Source organism: Prionailurus bengalensis, chromosome B4 (assembly GCF_016509475.1).
Source record: "Prionailurus bengalensis isolate Pbe53 chromosome B4, Fcat_Pben_1.1_paternal_pri, whole genome shotgun sequence".
Taxonomy (NCBI): domain Eukaryota; kingdom Metazoa; phylum Chordata; class Mammalia; order Carnivora; family Felidae; genus Prionailurus; species Prionailurus bengalensis.
The window spans coordinates 122,047,506-122,069,276 of NC_057358.1; the positions used below are offsets into that span (position 1 = coordinate 122,047,506).

The 21,771-nt window shown below is 37.9% G+C and overlaps 1 protein-coding gene across 9 annotated transcripts in view; it reads left to right on the forward strand.

The window, feature by feature from the left end:
- The window catches only part of MYBPC1 (myosin binding protein C1), an 86,508-nt gene extending 69,897 nt beyond the window's left edge, over positions 1-16,611 (forward strand). For 5 of the 9 annotated variants that reach the window (XM_043562319.1, XM_043562323.1, XM_043562322.1 and 2 more), the window contains 6 exons: positions 2,597-2,792; positions 4,791-4,930; positions 7,844-8,003; positions 9,397-9,533; positions 11,382-11,568; positions 15,937-16,611. In XM_043562319.1, the coding sequence (XP_043418254.1) occupies positions 2,597-2,792; positions 4,791-4,930; positions 7,844-8,003; positions 9,397-9,533; positions 11,382-11,568; positions 15,937-16,037 (921 nt within the window). In that variant the 3' untranslated portion in view covers positions 16,038-16,611. Of the gene's footprint in view, positions 1-2,596; positions 2,793-4,790; positions 4,931-7,843; positions 8,004-9,396; positions 9,534-11,381; positions 11,569-13,280; positions 13,349-14,746; positions 14,790-15,936 lie in introns of all 9 variants that reach the window. The other 4 variants (XM_043562320.1, XM_043562326.1, XM_043562321.1 and 1 more) reach the window with 3 other exon arrangements.
- Positions 16,612-21,771: the final 5,160 nt, after the last annotated feature.

Genomic DNA, 21,771 nt, shown 5'->3' on the forward strand with positions numbered 1-21,771 from the left:
TATATCCATAAAACTAGTCTTCATTTTAAGTGAAGCTCTCGGAGTAATATTCAGGAAAACATCATGTGCTTACTTCCCATGATTACCCGAAACCAAAGGAAGAGGGATAACTGAATGTTGAAATCTTGATGCCACTAACTGAAAGATGCAAACACTGTTAAATCATGGCTCCAGCAAAAGATTCTATTGTTTACAAGATTGACCAAGCCTCACCTATAATAATCAGTTTTGGTCTCATAAATACACACACACACACACACACACACACACACACACACACACACACACTGTACCACCACCCCATTACTTGTCTGACTCCTTTTAGACCCCTAGACAGCACTATTCAATGGAACTTTCTGTGATGGTGGAAATATTTCACAGGTTCAATGTCTAATATGGTAGCCACGAGCCAAATGTGGCCATTGAACACTTGAAATGTGAAACTTGGAACCAGTGCAACTGGGAAGATTAATTTTTAGTTTTCCTTAATTTTAATTTGCTTTAGTTTAAACAGCCTTGTAGTTGTTACATCAGACAGCAAGACTTTAGAATTAGAATTTAGGTCTCTGCACACATTTGAACACACACACAGCTCATTCAGACCCGGGCTCCCATGACAAGCAAGCTAAAAGACAGCCAATTCCAGCACCAGCACCTGGGGCCTGCAGCTCGAAGAAGTGATTACCTTCTACATAAAGTGTGCGAAATCAAAACGAAAGCCAAGGAGGACATGAGTATAAACAGGGCAGGGGAGGAAGGAGGTGGCTTGACAAGGTTCCTCCCACTTCTCTCCCCACACAGCCTCAAATAAAACCAGGAGTTGGCACTAGGCAGGCACGTGGGCTGGAGTGGGGCTGCTGAATCTGGGCTGCAAAATCTCCAGTTTTTGTACCATGTCTACTGCTAATGCTAATCCCAATTCCCACATCTTGGGAGTCTGTGTGTCTAACTTCTGACTGGGTCTGGGGGGAGGAAAGACCATGAGAACAGGGACCTCACAGGTATGGCATCCCAGAGGCTGCTCAGCTGCCAGGAAGGGGGCAATGAGACCATTGTGTCATGTTCATCTATTTGCGGAACCTCAAGAGTTCTCATGAACATCTCGTTTGATCCTAAGAAATACCTTGTGAGGCAAGAAGGGCAGATTTCCTTACCACCACTTGACAGGAGAAGAAACTGATGTTCAGAGAAGTTAGGTGACTTGCCCAAGGTCACACAAGTAAATGGCACTTTCAAGAGCAGAGTCCATGTCTGTGGACACTTCCTCCAGTGCCTTTTTTTTTTCCACTGCATATATTATCGGAAAACTCTGGTTTTTGTTTCCCCAGTAGTGAAAGCAAATTGTACATTTACAGAAGTGAAACCTGGAACTGTTTTTCCTTATCTTTAACAGTATTGTTCTCCACTTCCCACATGTAAGTCTAAGCACCCCGACCATTCTTCAAGCTCTGTAGGCAGGGGTTTGATGTGGGTCTCTCACATTTTTTATCATAACGTATCAACAAGCCATGTTAGGAGCCCAAAGGAAGGCTATGCCTTACCTGACTGAATTAATCTTCGGCTCCTGTCTGCAGGGTGAGCCTGGGTCTTTGGAAACCCTAGGAAGTTCCTTTGTAATATAAACCAAAACATGTATTCTTGAATTAGATTATAATCCCCCAAAACTTGCTGTTAAAGCATAGTTTCGGCAGCTAGAAAGAGCAGAGAGAGAATTGTAGACAAGTCTGAAATGAGTGGTACGATGCTGTGGAAATAATATCATGTACATTTAGATAATAATAAAGCACATATTTAGTGTGCAGAAGCTTTAGGAACTTCAGTCTTGGGGCACCTGGGTGGCTCAGTCAGTTAAGCGTCCAACTTGGGCTCAGGTCATGATCTCACAGGTCGTGAGTTCAAGCCCCGCATCAGGCTCTGTGCTGACAGCTCAGAGCCTGGAGGCTGCTTCAGATTCTGTGTCTCCCTTTCTCTGCACCTCCCTTGCTTGTGCTTTCTCTCTGTCAAAAACAAATAAACATTAAAAAAGAAATTGGAAAAAAATAATACTGAAAGAACTTCAGTCTTTATGACTATTCTGTGAGATAGGTACTGTCATTGTTCTCATTTTATAGTTTGGGAAATTGAGGCAGAGAGAGTTTAAATAACTTGCCCAAGGTCACACAGCTATTAAGAGGTAGAGTCAGCATCCAAATACAGATTCCAGGGCCCATGTTCTTAACCATTATGCTATGTTATACAGGCTTTGGAGCTAGAGAGACCTGGCGGTAAGACCTGGTTCCAGCACTTTAGTCACAAGGCCTTAGGCAAGTCACTTAATTCCTTTATCCAAAAAGTGAGGATAATGACATTTATTATCTTGATGGGAAGATGAAAGGAAATAGTAAACCTCATGTACCTAATGTAGTGCCTTGCACACAGAATGCAACCAACAGGCAATGCGAGTATTACTGTTTCTGCCATAGTCGCTGACCACCAGGCTGTCTCCAACCTTGCTGAAAATGGGATCAGCAACTGTCATTTTTTGTAACACTGAAAAAAAAATCTTGAAACCATCTGTTTTCCCTCCCCCTCTACTTTTTCCTGTCTTTCTCTTTAGGGAAAACCAAGACCAGAATTAACTTGGAAGAAAGATGGTGCAGAAATTGATAAGAATCAAATAAACATTCGCAACTCTGAGACTGATACAATCATATTTATCAGAAAAGCAGAAAGGAGCCACTCTGGGAAATATGATCTGCAAGTCAAAGTGGAAAAATTTGTGGAAACGGCTTCAATCGATATCCAGATCGTTGGTAGGTTTGGAAGAATGTTCTATCAAAGCAATATTTGTACTAATTGTCTTTGTCATTAAGGCAAGAGTAAGAATTTGTGTTAGAGTGGCTTTCCATAAAATTCTTTTTTTAGAATTAAAATTACATTGGTAAAATTTGTATTTCAAAATACCTTTTTTCTTACTAGAAAAACTAATCATGGAGACTTAGGGCATATATGTTAAAGAAAATTAATATATGTACTTTTTAGTGCAAACCATCTGTACCGCTTCATAATCCAGTTCTCTCTTATTCTGTTTCTCAACTCCTTGATGATGAAACTATTTCCTGTTTTGAATTCTGGCATAAAAAACAAAGCAGATTCTAAACATAGTTTAACATGTTTCATACCACACCTAAATTTTTCAACTAATACAGTTTTAATGGAGAGGGAAAGTTTTTTTAAATGTAAGGAAGATGTACCTAAATAGTTAAACACCTAATTGGTTATTCCTACAGGGCTAGATACTCACTCTCCTGTCCAAATAAATGAATAAATAAGTGTAGGTCTTACTTCTGTCCAGAGTTAGGGTAATAGGGGGAGGATCTCTCACAGATAGGCCCCTCTCACTTGAACTGTTCTGTAATTTTTGCAATGCGAAGAAATGCATTTAAGAGCATAGCTACAGAAGCCTTGTTTCCAGTCCAGTCATTTTTATTATTATATTTCAGCAAATTTGCTGAAACTAGGAGTTTTCTCACTAAAGGAGAAACTTCCTGTTGGCTGAAATTTCACGCCCTTTAAGCTAAGTACTGTCTTCCTACTGGCTAACCGTTCTTGATTTCTGTTAAGTTGAGGGGAGTGCTGAGGCTACCCTGTGCCCTTGGATCTGGCTGGGCTCCATTCTAATGGGAACCCCCATGGAAGCCCCCACTCTAATGGGAGCCTCCAGGTCTGGAAGAGCACCTTCCCTCTGAAACACACAGAAGGGCTTCTCTTTTCCACTTTGCCATGTAGTTACTTTAACAGGTAGTTCTAAGTGCCCAGGACATTGCTTGCACACTCAAAGTGTTCAATAAATAATGATTATTATTCTAGTTATTTTATTTGTTCCAAATTTAACATTGGCAGAGAGATAAAATAAGTTTTCTTCATGCATGTTAAAGGTGCCTTTTGGGTACAGCAGAGGAACCCACTCACAGGCTGTGGTCTCCATGCCTTGCACCAAAAACCAGAGCTGCTTGGCCCAGATGGGCTCTAAGATTTGGAGCCCAGGGTCAGCTTACATTTCCCATTAGGCAGTGTAGCCTTGTGATTCATTGCCAGTAGTCTGCTCTTGGAGTGAAGGTTGATGAGGTTTGAAATTTCATTTAAATTTTCCTTTCAAAATCCTTGTCTTTACATGAAGATAAAAGTCAAGAGTTTCCAGATGAGCTTAGCTGGAGTGCATTCCACTCTCCTAAAGTTTAAGAATGGTGAAAGAAATGTGGGTAGAAATGCAGGGAAGGAAGGGCATGTTAAAATATCTTCCTACAATGAAGTACAGCAGTCCTGTTTATTGATGGAGACAGGTTCCCAGACGTCTGAAACTGTGAGTAGTACCAAACCCTATATATGCTGTTTTGTCCTATACGTACGTACCTATGATAAAATTCAATTTATAAATTAGGCACAGTAAGAGATTAACAAAAGTAACTAACAATAAAACAGAACAAGTACAACCATGTACCGTAATAAAAGTTAATCTCTCTCACAAAATATCTCACTGTACTGTACTCACCCTTCTTCTGATGATGTGAGATGATAAAATGCCTACATGGTGACATGAAGTAAGGTGAATGATGCAGGCGTTGTGACGTAGCATTAGGTTACCACTGACTTTCTGACACTATATCAGAAGGAGGAGCATCTGCTTCCGGATCTTGGTTGCCTGGGGTAATGGAAACCTCTGAAAGCAAAACAGCCATTAAGGTGGGGGACCACTGCATATGTTGGAAGGGAAAATGACCTCATAATGATGTCATGAATTCGTCCTCTAGACCGTCCAGGTCCACCTCAGCTGGTGAAGATTGAGGATGTCTGGGGAGAGAATGTTGCTCTATCATGGATACCACCAAAGGATGATGGAAATGCAGCCATCACAGGGTACACAATCCAGAAAGCTGATAAGAAGAGCATGGTAAGGTCTAGCCATCTCTGGTTCAGCAGCAGCAAAATTGCATTTCATCAAAAGTAAAGGGGGGCCGGGCATGAGGTCCTCTTAAGGACATGAATATTTACTTTGCTTGGTTACCATGAGGCTAAAACAGTATAAAGCAGCTGACATAGTGCTCAATGGAATTCAATAAATTCATTTGTTCAACAAATATTTAGTCACTCTGGATTCTGACTCAGATTTATATCCATGCAACTCTTTCTCCTTGTAAAATGAATGTTGGATAACATGTATAGAAAGAGACCAGTTAGAAAAGAAAGATTCTGAAGACAACAGCATGTGCAAAGCTCCTGAAGAGGGAAGGAGCTTATTAGTGTGTTCAAGAGGCAACCTAGTTGGAGTACGATTTATTATTACCTGTATTTAATAGTTGAGGAAACCGAGGCTCAGAAAGGATAAATGACTTGCTCGAGATCACCATTTTAAATGTTAAAGTCTAGGTGCTCCTGCATCAGAATCCATCCTCTACACTGTACTACTGCCCTACCTGTATGTGAATGAATGAATAAATGAATATTTGGGCACACAATGGCATCGAGCCCCTCTTCCTTCTCATAGGAAGAGTGAAATATTATACTTAATGATATTGACAGGAAGTCTTCAGGCATTTACACTAGTAGATGTCAGTAAGAACTTGTCTTCTTGGATAGCCAGTCAAGTCCAGGTGAACCTGGACGGACTTTCTCACTGTTGACTGAGTTCTAACTGGTGACAGAGACTGATCCCCAACCTCTGCACCCCTGTGTTTCTGTCTGTCCAGTGTAACTCCCAGGAGATACCACACCATTGTCTCATTGTGGCTACAGATGCTACTCTTCACTTAAATTCCTGTTGTCATTCATAACTTCATAGACATTTTTTTCATTATGTGTGCCAACACATTAATTTATTCTTCATTCACTATATGTTGAGCACTGTTCTAGCTACTAGATTGGGGGGGGGGGGAAAGGAGCACTCACAATCTAGGCAAGAAGAAAAACATCATAAAACCAAATGACAAAGCAATACAATAAATGCTGGAATAAATTTTGGAATAAAGTGCTCTGGGAATAAAGGAAGTCATAACTACATTTGCCTGGTGTCCTAAAAATATTCAAAATATGGACCACCCGGGTGGCTCAGTCAGTTAAGTGTCCAATACCTGATCTCATCTCAGGTCTTGATCTCAAGGATGTGAGTTCAAGCCACTTTGTGTTGGGCTCTTACTCTGGGCATGGAGCCTACTTAAAAAATATATATCTAAAATACTGAGATAATGATGGCCCCTAAAAATTCTAAGAAAAATCCTTTTCCTTTATGCACTTTTTATCAGAAAATGTATTTTCTTGGGGCACCTGAAAGCATGTGGCTCAGCTGGTTAAGCGTCCAACTCTTGATTTCAGCTCAGGTCATGATCTCATGATTCATGGGTTCAACCCCAAGTCCGGCTCTGACAGGGCAGAACCTGCTGGTGATTCTCTCTCTCTCTCTCTCTCTCTCTCTTTCTGCCCTTCCCCCATACTCTCTCTCTCTTTCTCTTTCTCTCTCTCTCAGTATAAATAAAAATAAAATTTAAAAACACCTAAAAAATGTGTTTTCTCAATTAGTGGTACTAAACATCTGTGGTTCTCTACTGGTTGCAAGATAAACTTTGAGACCACTCTATTTCTTGGTATGGTGAGGAAAAATTGAAAAGAAAATTACTTGTTTTAGCTTCTCATTCATTCATTCATTCATTCGGGTAGTCAATAAACATTTATTTTGTGCATAGTACCTACTATGTGCCAGGTATTATAATAGGCACTGGAGATACAGGGGTAAGAAGAAAAGTTGTGTTTTCTTCTCATCATGCTGTGTCCATTTCAGTGGAGGAGGTAGACAGGAAACAAGTAAAACAGTAAATATATAATGTAATTTAAGGTAGCAAGTGCTGCAAAGAAAACTTAGCCAGGTTAAGGTGAGAGAGTATAACCAGCACAGAATGGTGGGAGGGTGAACAGTCAGGGAAGAGGTTTAATATCTGAGCAAAGACCCAGAAGAACCTACTTTAATATTAGGCAAACTTATTGGGTGATATTAATTTTTCTCTAGTGATTTAGCATCATCTCTTCTTCAGAATAGATGTTTGCACAAAAATCCTTTTTTAATGTTTTTTTTTCAAATTTATTCTTGAGAGAAAGAGAGAGCAGGGGAGTGGCAGAGAGAGAGGGGGCCAGAGAATCCAAAGTGGGCTCTGCACTGACAGCAGACAGCCTGATTTAGGGCTCGAACTCACAAACCACAAGATCGTGACCTGAGCCAAAGTTGGACGCTTAACTGACTGAGCCACCCAGGAGCCCCTGTTTACACTAAAATTCTAAAATCAGATGTTGTTATACAAAAGATAGGTGACAGACACTGTACACTTAGGAAGAAAATATAAAGGTAGGAGTTGACATCTAGGGTATATGAATCTAATGTGTAAATGAAGATTAAACTATAGGGGTGCCTAGGTGGCTCATTCGGTTAAACATCTGACTCTTGCTTTCAGCTCAGGTCATGATCTCATGGTTCGTGAGTTCAAGGTCCCTCATCAGGCTCTGTGCCTATAGTGTGGAACCTGCTTGGGATTCTCTGTCTCCCTCTCTCGCTGCCCTTCCCTGACTGACGCTCTCTCTCTCTCTCTCTCAAAAAAAAATAAAGATTAAAAAAAATATTAAATTATACATAATCAAGTATAAGTATATTATAAAATGTTAAACAAATTAAATGTACGTTGTTAGTACTCTCAATATAAAAATCAGTGCTATTTTTCTCATAGTTAATAAAACATCCCCACTATTTTTTCTAATCAACAGTTGGAACAGTTGTGTGTTTTTAGATGATTTTTCTCAAAAAAAAAATTTTTTTTTCCTTTAGGAATGGTTCACTGTCATTGAGCATTATCACCGAACCAATGCTACCATTACTGAACTGGTCATAGGAAATGAATATTATTTCCGGGTCTTTGCTGAGAACATGTGTGGCCTCAGTGAGGATGCAACAATGACTAAGGAGAGTGCTGTGATCGCCAAGGATGGTGAGTTAGCGGTGGACTCATATAAGGAGGTTCTGGACTCAATTCCAGTATGTGGGGGTGTGAGGGGTTTCCTTTTGTTTTTGTTTTGTTTTGTTTTGTTTTGTTTTGTTTTGTTTTGTTTTGTTTTGTTTTATAGAGGCTTCCCTACCATGATTAAATCCAATCTCCAGCCCCTCTCCCATCCCTGGAGGTCTGGGGATGGGACTGAAAGTTTGAAACCACTAATCACAGCTGGCAACAAGTCCCCATCCTTCAGTCCAAAGGTCACCTCATTAATTTAACAAAAGACCCTTTTATAACTTTCCTCCCTTAGGAAATTTCAAGGGTTTTAGGAGCTCTGTGACAGAAATGGGGCCAGAAGACCAAATATTTACGGTGAAGTCTTGGATTGCGAGTGTTCCGCAAGACACGAACATTTCTAATGTATTTTTATGAGATAAACGAGTTGTCTTGCAGTGCTAGTAGTATGTGATGCCGGTCATCACGTGATCATAACTAAGCCAATGTTTCCTGAAATTCACTTTGATATACCAGTGCTTTGGATTACAAGCATGTTTCTGGAATGAATTATGCTTGCAAACCAAGGTTTTAATGTATTTCTTATTATAAATCACAATATTACAACTGGACATCTGGAAACCCCAGTTTTCAATGACTAGATGTTCTCAAGAAGACTGGCTATAGAGATGTGGTGAAAGGGAATTCAGAAACTGATAAACACACATTTTTAAATTGTGGTAAAAATGTTTGAGTAAAATGTTGATTTTACCAGTAAAAATTTTTATTTTTATTTATTTTTTAACTGTTTATTTATGTATTTTGAGAGGGGGTGGGCAGAGAGAGGGAGAGAGGGCATCCCAAGCAGTCTCCACTCTGTCAGCACAGTGCCCAACGTGGGGCTCAATCTCACAAACTGAGATTATGACCTAAGCTAAAACCAAGAATCAGAGGCTTAACTGATTGAACAACCCAGGGTGCCCCTTGTTTTTATTTTTAATGTTGCATTTTTTAAAAAATGTAAACTTTCTGACTTCTTTCCAACTTCTGGGCTGTGGGTCTGGATGGCTAAAATCAGAGATAGGAATTTCATTTCCTCATAAACCACTGTCCTTAAAGTCCTCATTGCTCATTGCCTTTACATTAAAATATACTGTTGATCAAAATATTCAGATACCAGATTCTTCTCAGTATTTCTTTCAGTCTCAGATGACCGTACTGACTTTGTGTCCCAGTGCGATTGTCCGTTTGTACACTTCAGAATGAATGTTGTGTGGAAGTCACCCATATTTTTACATGTTTTTATAAACTCAGGGGAGTTTTGACCATGAATAAAGTATGCCAAGAATGACATATCCTCAGGCCAATTTGTGTTTTTCTAATGCTTGTTTTTAAGGTAAAATCTACAAAAATCCAGTGTATGAAGATTTTGATTTCACGGAGGCACCCATGTTTACTCAGCCTTTGGTTAACACCTATGCTGTGGCTGGTTACAATGCCACCCTGAACTGCAGTGTGAGAGGAAATCCTAAGGTACCATTTTTTCAATCACATTAGTTAAATTTAAGAATTAGTCCCAAATTCCCCTTTGTTTTCAATTTTTTTTTAACATTTTTATTTATTTTTGAGAGACCGAGCATGAACGGGAGAGGGGCAGAGAGAGAGGGAGACACAGAATCCAAAGCAGGCTCCAGGCTCTGAGCTGTCAGCACAGAGCCTGATGCGGGGCTCAAACCCACAAACCGTGAGATCATGACCTGAGCTGAAGTCGGATGCTTAACTGACTGAGCCACCCAGGCGCCCCCAAATCCCCTTTTTGTTTTATGTTAGACACATTATAATTGCAAATAACAATATAAGTTGTGCTATTGTATCTTTTTCTGGGATAGGGAGGAGAGTGCAGCATTGTGGTGTTGGTGGATAATTAGGTCCACTATTTAAATACAGTAGTAAAAAAATGCTTATATTTCTTTACTAAATAAAAGATGACTATTTAGGAAAACCCAAAACACCCATTTTAAAAAATACTGAGAGGTAAGGAGATGGAAGTAATATTGTTTCACCTGAAAAATCTGGTGGTAATATTGATTCATCAAATTTTCTAAAATAGATTAAAGCAAATGATGATACTGTAATGCAAGGCAGAATATAAAATGTGCTGTCCTAGGAAGGAAGAAATCATATCTGATTGAAGAGATTTAGAAAGGTTTTAAGGTTTCTTGATGGCATTTCAAAAGAGCAACGAATTAATGAATGTTTCCCATGGAGATATTTTTTTTTTCCTGGTGGCACTGTGCGAAAAGTGCCCTAGAATTTGGAAACATTGCAAAGTGGTATGATTCCTGCATATACCATCAGCAGGAATAGACGAGTCAAGGGAGAAGTTACACTGAGAATGAGAGGAAGATCCTGAATTCATCTTTAGTTGGAAGTGATGTCAGTACAAGCAGGAATGACCAGGAGGGAGAGGAGAGGTCACCAGAGCTTAAGAGAAAGGCCAGAGGTGTGACTCATCCTAGGCATGGGGGTGCTATATTCCATATCTTGGAGCCGAAACTATAGAAAGGAATATCATTGAGGAAAGAGACTAGTAATCAAAAAACCAAAGTCCAAGGGGTAAGCCTCAGTGAATGCTCCCATTTGAAAGGATGAAGAAGGATGGAGGAAGGAAGATGATGGTATGAAGGAGACAGAAAAGAAAGTCTCTAGAGTCTGAGCAAGGCAAAAGCATATAAGAGGCAGAAGAGAGAATATGGAGAGTGTACATTTACCAAAGGGAGAAGAGAATATGGGAAGGCAGGGGAGGCTCAAGGGTGATCAAATGTAATTCAGAGGCCAAGGAGAATAGAGTCAGCTTCCTGGGTGACTGGTCATTACTGATCTTGCATTATCTGAAGTGGACCCATTCCACTAGATGATGAATAGAGCTCTTTGAGGAGAGATGAAATGGTGAGGAGGCATAAGCAGCCCCTAAAGAATTAGAAAAGAATGTCAGGAAAAGGAAGTGGGGAAAATCAGACGGTTGTGACACCTTATGAGGATTCTCTGAAAAATGCCCAGCAACATACACTCTCCAGGGTAAGTTGACATCAGGAACCTGTAGATCAAATTAGAATGCATATGAATTCATTTGGGAAGAGAGCCCCAGAGCTGTCTTCTGAACAAGTCTGGCTTGCTTCCGACCTGCCCATTTGTTTTCTTGCCAAGCACCATGTAGAATTTAATTTGAAAGGAACAGTGCTCAAATAGATGTGGATTCTTCTCAGATACACTTTCTTTCTAAGCCATGCTTTAAAATTTGGTCACTGGCTTTAATGGTCTATTATTTATTATGCTAAATACCGATATATTTTGACTTATTTTCTTCAATCTTAACTTCAGCCCAAAATAACCTGGATGAAAAACAAAGTTGCTATTGTGGATGACCCAAGATACAGGATGTTCAGCAACCAAGGGGTCTGTACTCTGGAGATTCGCAAGCCTAGCCCCTATGATGGAGGCACTTACTGTTGCAAAGCTGTCAATGACCTTGGGACAGTGGAGATCGAATGCAAACTGGAGGTGAAAGGTATGACATCAAAGATCTCATGTATAAACTAAAATGAAAGAAAATCATTTATTTATCGTCCTTACTGCAAAATCCAAATTACGTGCTAAAATGTTTGGGGGTGGCAGAGGAAGGGGAGAGAGAATTCTGGGACAGAAGACATTATTACATTCTGCATTCACTCTGATTTGTTTAAATAGACTTATTCTCATCTCTTGCAATTCTTGTTAACTAAATGAATATTAATGTCAGTGGAATGCTAGCATGTGTACAGCATGGTGAGGATGAGTAAAGTCAAGGGAATATGACTTTCATGATATAATCCATTTATTTAAAAAGTCTAGTGCAAAAGCTCATCTAATGAAGCTACAATTAAGGAATTTACACTATTTTTAATTAGTTTACTATTTTGTGAAACTTCTAATATATATATGGGTAAGTTTGCTAATTTAGCATTTAATATTGCACATAGAGAATATAGCATATCCATATTATTGTATTATAATCAGTTGCTTTTAAAATCTCATTAAAAATTTTCCATTTATAGGTATGTATTTCATTTATACTAGTTTTTTGAAATGCTGCAACTAATGTAAACCAAGAAAACATATAAGGATTTATGTGGTAGAAAAGTCTCAGAATAACCTGTCATCTTAATCAATTTTTATAGTAATTGGGTGTAATTTTTATACTGGAGTTTTTTTCTTGACAATCAAATGGTACTTTGGGATACCATGAAAACTATAGCTGTCAGAGTCTCTGTTATGAGATAATGGGTGACATGATCCTAATGTCTTTTCTCTTTTTCTTATTATGTTATATTGCTTTTCTGTGATAACCAAAATCTTTATTTTTTCTACCTCTCTGTAATGAAGAAATTATGATTCAAAAGTCAGAAAGATAACTTTGTAAATATCTATTTTAGAAAAAAAAGTAAATACTTAAGGTATTAATATTAAAAAAGAGGTTTTAGTCTTAAATCTAGTATAAATAAAGACACTTCTTGAAAAAATGTTTTCATAACTTAAAAAAAAGTATTCTTTCTGCTATGATTTCTATCCATTCTCAAGTAATACAGTATAGTAGATTGATAACTGAATAAGTAGAAATTTTTAAATTTTTTTCTCTCAAATATAAAAAAATAATATTCTTACAAAGTGTCAAACATGACCATTGAGAAAGTGTTTACAAATTTAAGCATTATTTTTATCTGTTTATTAGTTCTATATTCAAAATAAGTTAAGAGTTGCAAATATATCTGGTTTCTCAACCCCTAGCTTTTTTAAAGTATTTTTGGTACTTATGTCTCAATATCCAACAAAATCCAACAAAAAACTAGTACTACTTTTGCATGCTTTGAAAATAATAGAATGTTGCTAATGGTGTAAAATGATTATTTCATAAATGGTTCAACATTTGGGATCCTCCATAGAAGCAAATAATACTATACAGATAGATGATATATTATTTATAGTAATTATATAGTAAATTATACAGTAACTGAATTTAATAATATAAAGAACGTATCCTAGTACATGAGTTCATAATAAGGCATCAACTGTGGTATATTGGTGAAAACTTTTAGTCCTAAGAGTAAACCCAAGATTGTTTATCATCAGATTGTTATCTGATAATAGGTGACTTAAATCAAGTTAAGCTGTGAAAAAAAAGAAAAAGGTAAGAATGTCAACTGAGAATAAATAAATACTGGTACAAATATTCTAATTCTACAGTGATATATCAAGGACTAAATACCCCTGGACAACCAATCTTCCTGGAGGGGCAGCAACAGGTTTTAAAAGTTCATATCCCACTGGATATTTCTACTTTCTGTTCCATTCCTCTTACATGAAATCGCACTTTGCATGTAAAGCTTGACTTTCTCATTTGCTTTTCATTGTATCTGTTAGCAGCTCATGGCATACAGTGTTTATGCCATGAACAGGAAGGCCAAATTATTCAAGGATATTAATTAATGTAGGCACTATGTTTTGTCAGAAAACTAAGTACTATACCACACATCCCCATAAATAAAGCCAAAGAGCTACATTTTAAGATGACCTCACTGGAGATATCAGATTATCAAAACTTGGGAATCAATGATATTTCTTTAATATTTTCATTTTCCAAATGAAGAGAAATATGATCTTCCTTTAAGATAATTTCTGCTGTAGTTTCCTTAGATTCATGTTGAGCATTTTTAATTTACTAAGTTGTAGGAAAAATATTCTAGACATTTTTGATGAAGAAAGGACACAAATATTTAGAATATTTGGATCCAATATTTGGAAACTTTCATATTTAAGATTTCCAGTGAAATATTTACCAATAGAATATCTATGACCTATCCATCTGTTGGACATTTTAGATATTTTCATGGAACTAAAATTATTTCATATATTTATGAACTTGAAAGAAAATTTTGGGTCCCATTACTAAATGTATTAAACAGTAAATGAGTGCTATTCTACAAGTATAATTCACCCCCATTTGGAATAATGAATTGAGAAGTTCTTTGGGACTGGGTAAACAACCTGATGTAAACTCTAATGTTGTAAATCTATGCCTGAGTTTACAATTCCCAGAGATAATGTCAGCTTGCAAAAGATGACCAAATTAGGGCTCTTTCTTTAAGGTTTTGTAGATTATACATAGAGTAGCTTTCTACCCTAAGTTTTTTTAGGCCTTGTGTTTATTTAGATCAGTCATATATAATCAGTTCAGAATACAATATTATAGAATATACTAGTTTAATATTTTTATCTACTTGATAATTTTGCCTTTTAGCATTTCAACATATATATATGTACACTAATGCTTTGTCTCTTGTCTCTGTTTTTCTTTTGTTGAAAAACACAATATATATATGTTGTAGGTTTTTTTTTTTTTTAAGCTAATGGTTTGGAAGCTTTTACCATAAATATTCACTGTACAATCAAGTTGGCTTTGCCACCTGATCAGGCAAAGTTGTTGTGCATATTAATAAATGTTTTACATATTAATTATCCTTTTGAAGTGACTGGATCCCTGCCCTTCACTCCATATGCTTCTATTTTCCTACATCTTTCACATGACTAAGGATTAATGAAATCACCTCATCATAATCATGACTATAATTTCATCCAACAAGTACTCAACTTTGGTTTTAGCACTTTATTAATGCTTACAACTTCTCTCTCTCTTTCTCTCTTTCCCTTAGTTGTAGCACAGTAAGGATTTTTGAATGTATATTATCATCTAAGGTAAGCTTTCATATGGTTTTGGCATATGAAGCTTATGACTGTCATAAGCCATACAAAGCCTGTGGAGTATGGCATGATTTTCATTCTGTAATCCAATGAAAATAGACTATTTAAAATCTCTAACTTTGTAGTTTCAATTTGTATTTAAGTATCTTGACATTAACAGCTAGTACTTATTCATCACAACAATCTCCTGTTGACATGAAGCAAGTTGTTGAATGCAGTAAAGCATGAATTAATGCATTTAATGTTGATGAAAATGATACCCAAGCATTCTGAACGCTTTGCATCAAGGAATGGACATGTACATAAGCGGCATCATTTCTACCAATATGTGACTTGAATTTTTTTTTTTTTAAAAAGGAGAATGACTTTCCCAAATTTGCATTCAAGAAGTTTTAAGAATGTTCAAATGGCATGCTGTTTTTGCCTGGACGTGAGTTTATTAGCAAGTAGTGAAGCACTTCCTTAAAGGACCATGAATTTTTATAGTTTCATGGGTTCTCTTGTGAAGGGGTACTTTTATTTTATAAATATAATTCAGACACATGGAAGGTAAGTTTGAAATAGTAGTAGGATTTTTCACGTTCAGAAGGCATTGGACACGTTTTACTATTTTTAACAAAATCTTTCCAATTTTTGCACTTTGATAGTGTATAAATAGCCAAAATTAAAGGAGTGGTTCCTTTTTTCTTCTCCACTGCGCTTGAGTTGGAGTTCTTTGTGCTAAATTAAAAGGAACATTAACGAACAGGAAAACAGTTCTTCTCACTGATTCATAACATGGTCTACATCTACTCTGCCATCCAACCAGAAGGCTTAAATCATCTATAGAAGAATCCTAAAACCCAAAAGAGCAATAGATCCTTTCCAAAACCAGTTAGGAATTTAAACTAAGATGGAATAATAGCAGGGAACAAGAAACTGCTATGGATCTGCCGGGAACTTGCTTTTCCTTCTAGATGCCAACTGCTTTAAATTCTAAATGTACTAAATGCAGGAGATTTCCCAGTAGGACTGAATGAATCTTTGTGACTAACTGGAACATAATTAGTCACATTTCTAGGCAGCTAGTCAGGAAGTAGTATTTCAGTAATTTTTCATGTAGACGGTTTTGACTTGGCCTTTTCCTTTTTGTCCTCTCTAGGTGGTCTTTCCTTCTGCAGGCTTCTCTTGCAAGGCGTACCTCCTAACATAATTGATTCATATTTGCGAGACTTGCAATCAAGCAACCCTGAGGAATACTAAGGGCCTGGGCCCTGCCTCCCTACACTCCACTGCTTTGAAATCTGATTGCAATGAGAAAGCATTTTCTGTTTTCCACCAGCACTCAAGTGTGGTTGTTTTCTTTCCTCCTGATGTTAAAGAAAAAAAAAATGTTTGCACGGGATTGCTTAATTAAAAATTGCATACAAAATTTCATTTGAAGTCAACATTTTGCTCATGATTGTCTGTGCTTGGTCACTGTACTTTACAAAAAAAGCAAGCTAGAAAATTAGCAAAAGCTGTTGTTTCAGTTTAAAATAGTAGGCTGTAAATGCTTTCTTTTTTCCAGAATAAAATGACATAGTACTATATACCACAGTCAGATCTTGAAAACCCATCTTTCTCTTGAAAGGTCACTCTTTTCTTGATCTAACAGATTTTTCTAAGCAAAACAGGGTTGTTTATTTCACACAATCCTGCTTAACACCAGTGGATCTGTACGCTTTTTCCCATTTGTATTCCCTATAAGACAACTTCATAAAGTCTCTCAGACACAGTTTTCTCAACAGAAGGGAAATTGTATTCAATAAATGGTACAATAAGTTTGAAGCACTTATGATGAGATCACACAGTATTCTTTTATGTGCTTGGGGTTGTGTGCGCAAACAGAACTGAGGACAAAAGGCTGGGAGCCAGGTGCCACCAAACTCAGGCCTGACCTTCATTTGTCTCTGGCACAGCCTCCAGGCCAAATGTACCAGAGCTCCTGCCAAAACAGCTAGTCCTAGTGACAGAGAGTTACTGCAGATGACAGAGCGGTTATAGATTTAGAGATTGCTGATGGCATCCATTCAGACTAATGAAGACCATCAAAATCCTAGAAGCTGAGAAACATTTGCAGGAGCGCATCATCTTTTCAGTGCTTCCTTTGACTCTTCCTGCTGTTCTAGAGAAAGTTTCAGTTAAGGGAGTGAAGGGTAAGTAAGTCACCTCACCATTACTGTTTATTCCCTTGTCTCCCCCCATTTCTTCTTTTTGGTCTTTTGTCCTAGGAGATAAATACATTGTGACCTGTAGGTGGGCCCATAGGATCCTGGGACAACATTTTAAAATATCTGCCCTGCTTCCTTTCCAGGTTAGAGCTGGGAGGTATGGGGGAGATCACACTCCTGGGCTGACGTGGGTCTCATCAAGGGAAGGAGTGGTGTATTCAGGTAGCTGCAGTACCTTTGGGAATAGCAAGAGAAAATTTGGGTTCTTGTCCAAACTATAATGGCTGCCTCTTCTGTTCTGATGAGTTGGTGATCCTGCCTTATCGGTTGTGAAGAATATTGGCTACTACCCCATATCCTTAATCATTGTGAAGCAGTAATGTGCGCAACCCCTATGTAAATACCCATTTTAATCAGAAAATATATTTATACATTATCGACTAAGATATTTTATGTAAAAGAAACCTGGCATCTCTGTAACGTCAAGAAGATCATATCCTTATGTGCAAACCCAATAAACAACTGTCTGGCAAAACTAATTGGTGTGGGCCCCTGCAGCCCAGCTGCTTGGTCTGAACTCCAGGACAGCAACTAAGCTGGTTGCCTAATTCACTCATTGACTGATTTTGCCAAGTCAGGGTCAAGTTTGTTAGGCTTTGTATAAACATTGCCTAAAAGTGACTGTAAAGTATCCTTACAAAATATTGGTTCCCAGTCATGACTCATGCTCTCAAATATATTTTGTACTAGATAATGTTATTTTTCTACATATGACCTCTTTAAGGGTACTCATGCACCACAAAATTCCAAAAAGGAAGAAAAAAGTCTATTTTGAAACGACAAAGAGCAAAAAATGTCAGAAGCTGTCATTGCTATTACCTTTCGTATAACTTTGTTCTAATTTTGTTTGAATTTGACTTTATTAAAGAAAAATTATATGTCACAGGAACTTATCAAGAATTCTTTTTGGAAACTAAACATTTATTAAATATTCTAAAGGATCATATTTATTTACTTACTTTAGAAGAAAGCTTAATGAATGTTTCATCTAAATTAATACCGAAATAGGAGAAAAACCCACTAGTTCCAAGAAACATTGGAACAAGGTAATATATCCTTAGCCACTCGTTTTTAATCTTTTGGAAAAATTCTATTCAGCTCAACAAATGAATTATTGAATGTCTGATGTGTACATGGCACTGTGTTGGATTCAGCTAGAACCCAATGATGAATAATCCACTTCATGCCTTCAAAGAGTTTATAATGTAGAAGACTAGTAAACAAAGGGGAAGACATAAACAGGGAAGACAGCAGGTGTAAGAGATCCCTATAAGGATTCAGAAGTTGGATAATATGGTTTATGTATTTGTTATTATCCATGTATGTATCACACTAGAATGAAGTATAGGCCATGCCACATGACTTTATTTTTCTAAATCAAATTAAAATATGAGCTCTCCACTAGCTAGATGAGCTCTCCACTAGCTAGTGAAATTGAGAAATTCTCTCTGTCCTGTTTGGGGGTCCTACCTCAGGCCCTGGGTCAGCTGGAATATTTTCTGTGCCTAGAAAATGGAGAGAAGGAAAGTCTCTCCATTTTATTCCATACTGGTGGAATGTCTGTGTCCAACCCACTATGGTCCACTCAAAGACTCTGAACTTCCTGGACAAGTGTGGATATAAGTGTGGACCTCTAAGGCCATAGCTTCACTATTTACCTGCTACTTCTAAAGATGTTCTTTGTGGGAACACTGGACAGTTCTACCACTTAGTACTAGCCTTGGACCTGGGCAAGAGGGAATTCTACACTTTCAAGAGCCTCACTCTGGCCCTCCTCCACCCATTAATTCCCTCCACAGGGCAGGAGGGCCACAAAGCCAAGGGGATGTGCCTATTTAGAATCCTTACCACATCCTCCTTGTAAACTGCACCCAAGCTAACTTTTAGGGAATTTGTGGGCCTTTTCCCTGAGTTCAAACCCCCTAAAAAGAAACACATGGCCAGTTTATGCACATTGAGGCTTAAAGGTTAGGACAGAGACACATGTTTGCCAGGAGGCAGGGGTGTGGGAATGTGACTAGAGCTTGTGCATGAGGTGGGGCATCTGCTCATGTGGGTCTAAGAACCCTTCTGGTGTGGTGCTGGAAGGAGCTAGGATGTAAAGAGTGGGGAGACTGGCAGTGGGTCACCATATTGTAGCAAGTATCTCTGAAGAATCTGACAGTTCTACAATTCAAACCTGGCCTTCCAAGTCATTATGGATTCAGCTCATGAAGACTGGAGAATACAACTAGTTTATTAACCATCCATTAGCTTCATTTATAACTTCTAAATATTTATGTACATGAGCTATAGAAGTTAGGAGTAGCCAGTCCTCAGCATTACCTTGATTCCAAAACCAGACAGACTCCACTAAAAAGAAGAACTACAGACCAATTTCCCTGATGAACGTGGATGCAAAAATTCTCAACAAAATACTAGCCAACTGGATCCAGCAATACATTAAAAAATTATTTACCACAATCAAGTGGGATTTATTCCTGGGATGTAGGGCTGGTTCAATATCTGCAAGTCAATCAATGTGATACATCACATTAATAAAAGAAAGAATGAGAACCACATGATCCTCTCAATAGATGCCCAAAGATAAATCAAGGAATCTATCCCATTTACAATTGCGACAAAAACCATAAAATACCTAGGAATAAACCTTACCAAAGAGGTGGAAAATCTACACACTGACAACTGTAAAAAGCTTATGAAAGAAATTGAAGAAGACACACAAAAAATGGAAAAAAAAAATTCCATGCTCATGGATTGGAAGAATAAACACTGTTAAAATGTCGATACAACCCAAAGCAATCTACATATTCAGTGCAATCCCTATCAAAATAACACCAGTATTCTTCACAGAGCTAGAATACACAATTCTAAAGTTTGTATGGAACCACAAAAGACCCTGAATAGCAAAAGCAATCCTGAAAAAGAAAACCAAAGCTGGAGGCACCACATTTCCAGACTTCAAGCTGTATTACAAAGCTGTAATCATCAAGACAGTATGGTACTGTCACAAAAACAGACACATAGATCAATGGAATAGAAAAGAGAACCCAGAAATGTACACACAAACATATGGCCAACTAATCTTTCACAAAGCAGGGAAGAATATTCAATGGAAAAAAGACAGTCTCTTCAGCAAATGGTGTTGGGAAAACTGGACAGTGACATGCAGAAGAATGAACCTGGACCATTTTCTTACACCATACACAAAATAAACTCAAAATGGATGAAAGACCTATATGTAAGAGAGGAAGCCATCAAAATCCTAGAGGAAAAAGCAGGCAAAGACCTCTTTGACTTCAGCCACAGTAACTTCTTACTTGACATGTCTCCCAGTGCAAGGGAAACTAAAGCAAAAATGAACTGTTGGGACCTCATCAAGATGAAAACTTCTGCACGGTGAAGGAAACAATCAGCAAAATGAAAAGGCAACCAACAGAATGGGAGAAGATATTCGCAAATGACATATCAGATAAAGGGCTAATATCCCAAATCTATAAAGAGCTTATCAAGCTCAACACCCCAAAAACAAATAATCCAGTGAAGAAATGGGCAAAAGACATGAATAGACATTTTTCCAAAGAAGACATCCAGATGTCTAACGGACACGTGAAAAAATGCTCAACATCGCTCATCATCAGGGAAATACAAATCAAAACTGCAATGAGATACCACCTCACTCCTGTCAGATAGCTAAAATTAACAACTCAGGTAACACCAATGTTGGCAACAATCCAGAGAAAGAGCAAACCTGTTGCACTGCTGGTGGGAATACAAACTGGTGCAGTCACTCAGGAAAACAGTGTGGAAGTTCCTCAAAAAGTTAAAAATAGAACTACCCTATGACCCAGCAATTGCACTACTAGGTATTTATCCAAAGGATACAGGAGTGCTGTTTCGAAGGGGCACTTGTACCCCAATATTTACAGCAGCACTATCGACAATAGCCAAAGTATGGAAGAGCCCAATGTCCATTGACAAATGAATAGGTAAAGAAGATGTGATATATATGTCTACACACACACACACACACACACACACACACAGTGGAATGTTATTTGGTGTTCAAAAGGAATGAAATCTTGCCATTTTCAACAATGTGTATGGAACTAGAGGGTATTATGCTAAGTGAAATTAGAGAAAGGCAAATATTATATGACTTCACTCATGGGTGGAATTTAAGACACAAACAGATGAACACAAGGGAAGAGAAGCAAAAATAATATGAAAACAGGGAAGGGGAGAAACCACAAGAGACTCTTAAATACAGAGAACAAACTGAGGGTTGCTGGAGGGGTTTTGGGGGGGGGGATGGGCTAACTGGGCAAAGGGTATTAAGGAGGACACTTGCTGGGTTGAGCACTGGGTGTTATATGTAGGTGATTAATCACTGGATTCTACTCCTGAAATCATTATTGCACTGTATGTTAACTAACTTGGATGTAAATTTTAAAAAATAAATTAATTAAAAAAAAATAAAAGGAGTAGCCAGCCCTGAACCACCTCTGTTTCCTTCCCTGTATCTCCATCCAATTTCTCTCCCACTCCAGCCTTTCCCCACTCACCAAACTCCAAGTCTGACCCTCCATCTCCTTCCTCACTTAAGTTTTATAGAAGAGAATTCTAGAAATACAAGTTTGGTCTCTTTTTCCTGGAAGTAGGAATAGAATCAGAAATAATAATACCAGTACCAATTCTCCTATGATATTAATTGAACTCTAGAT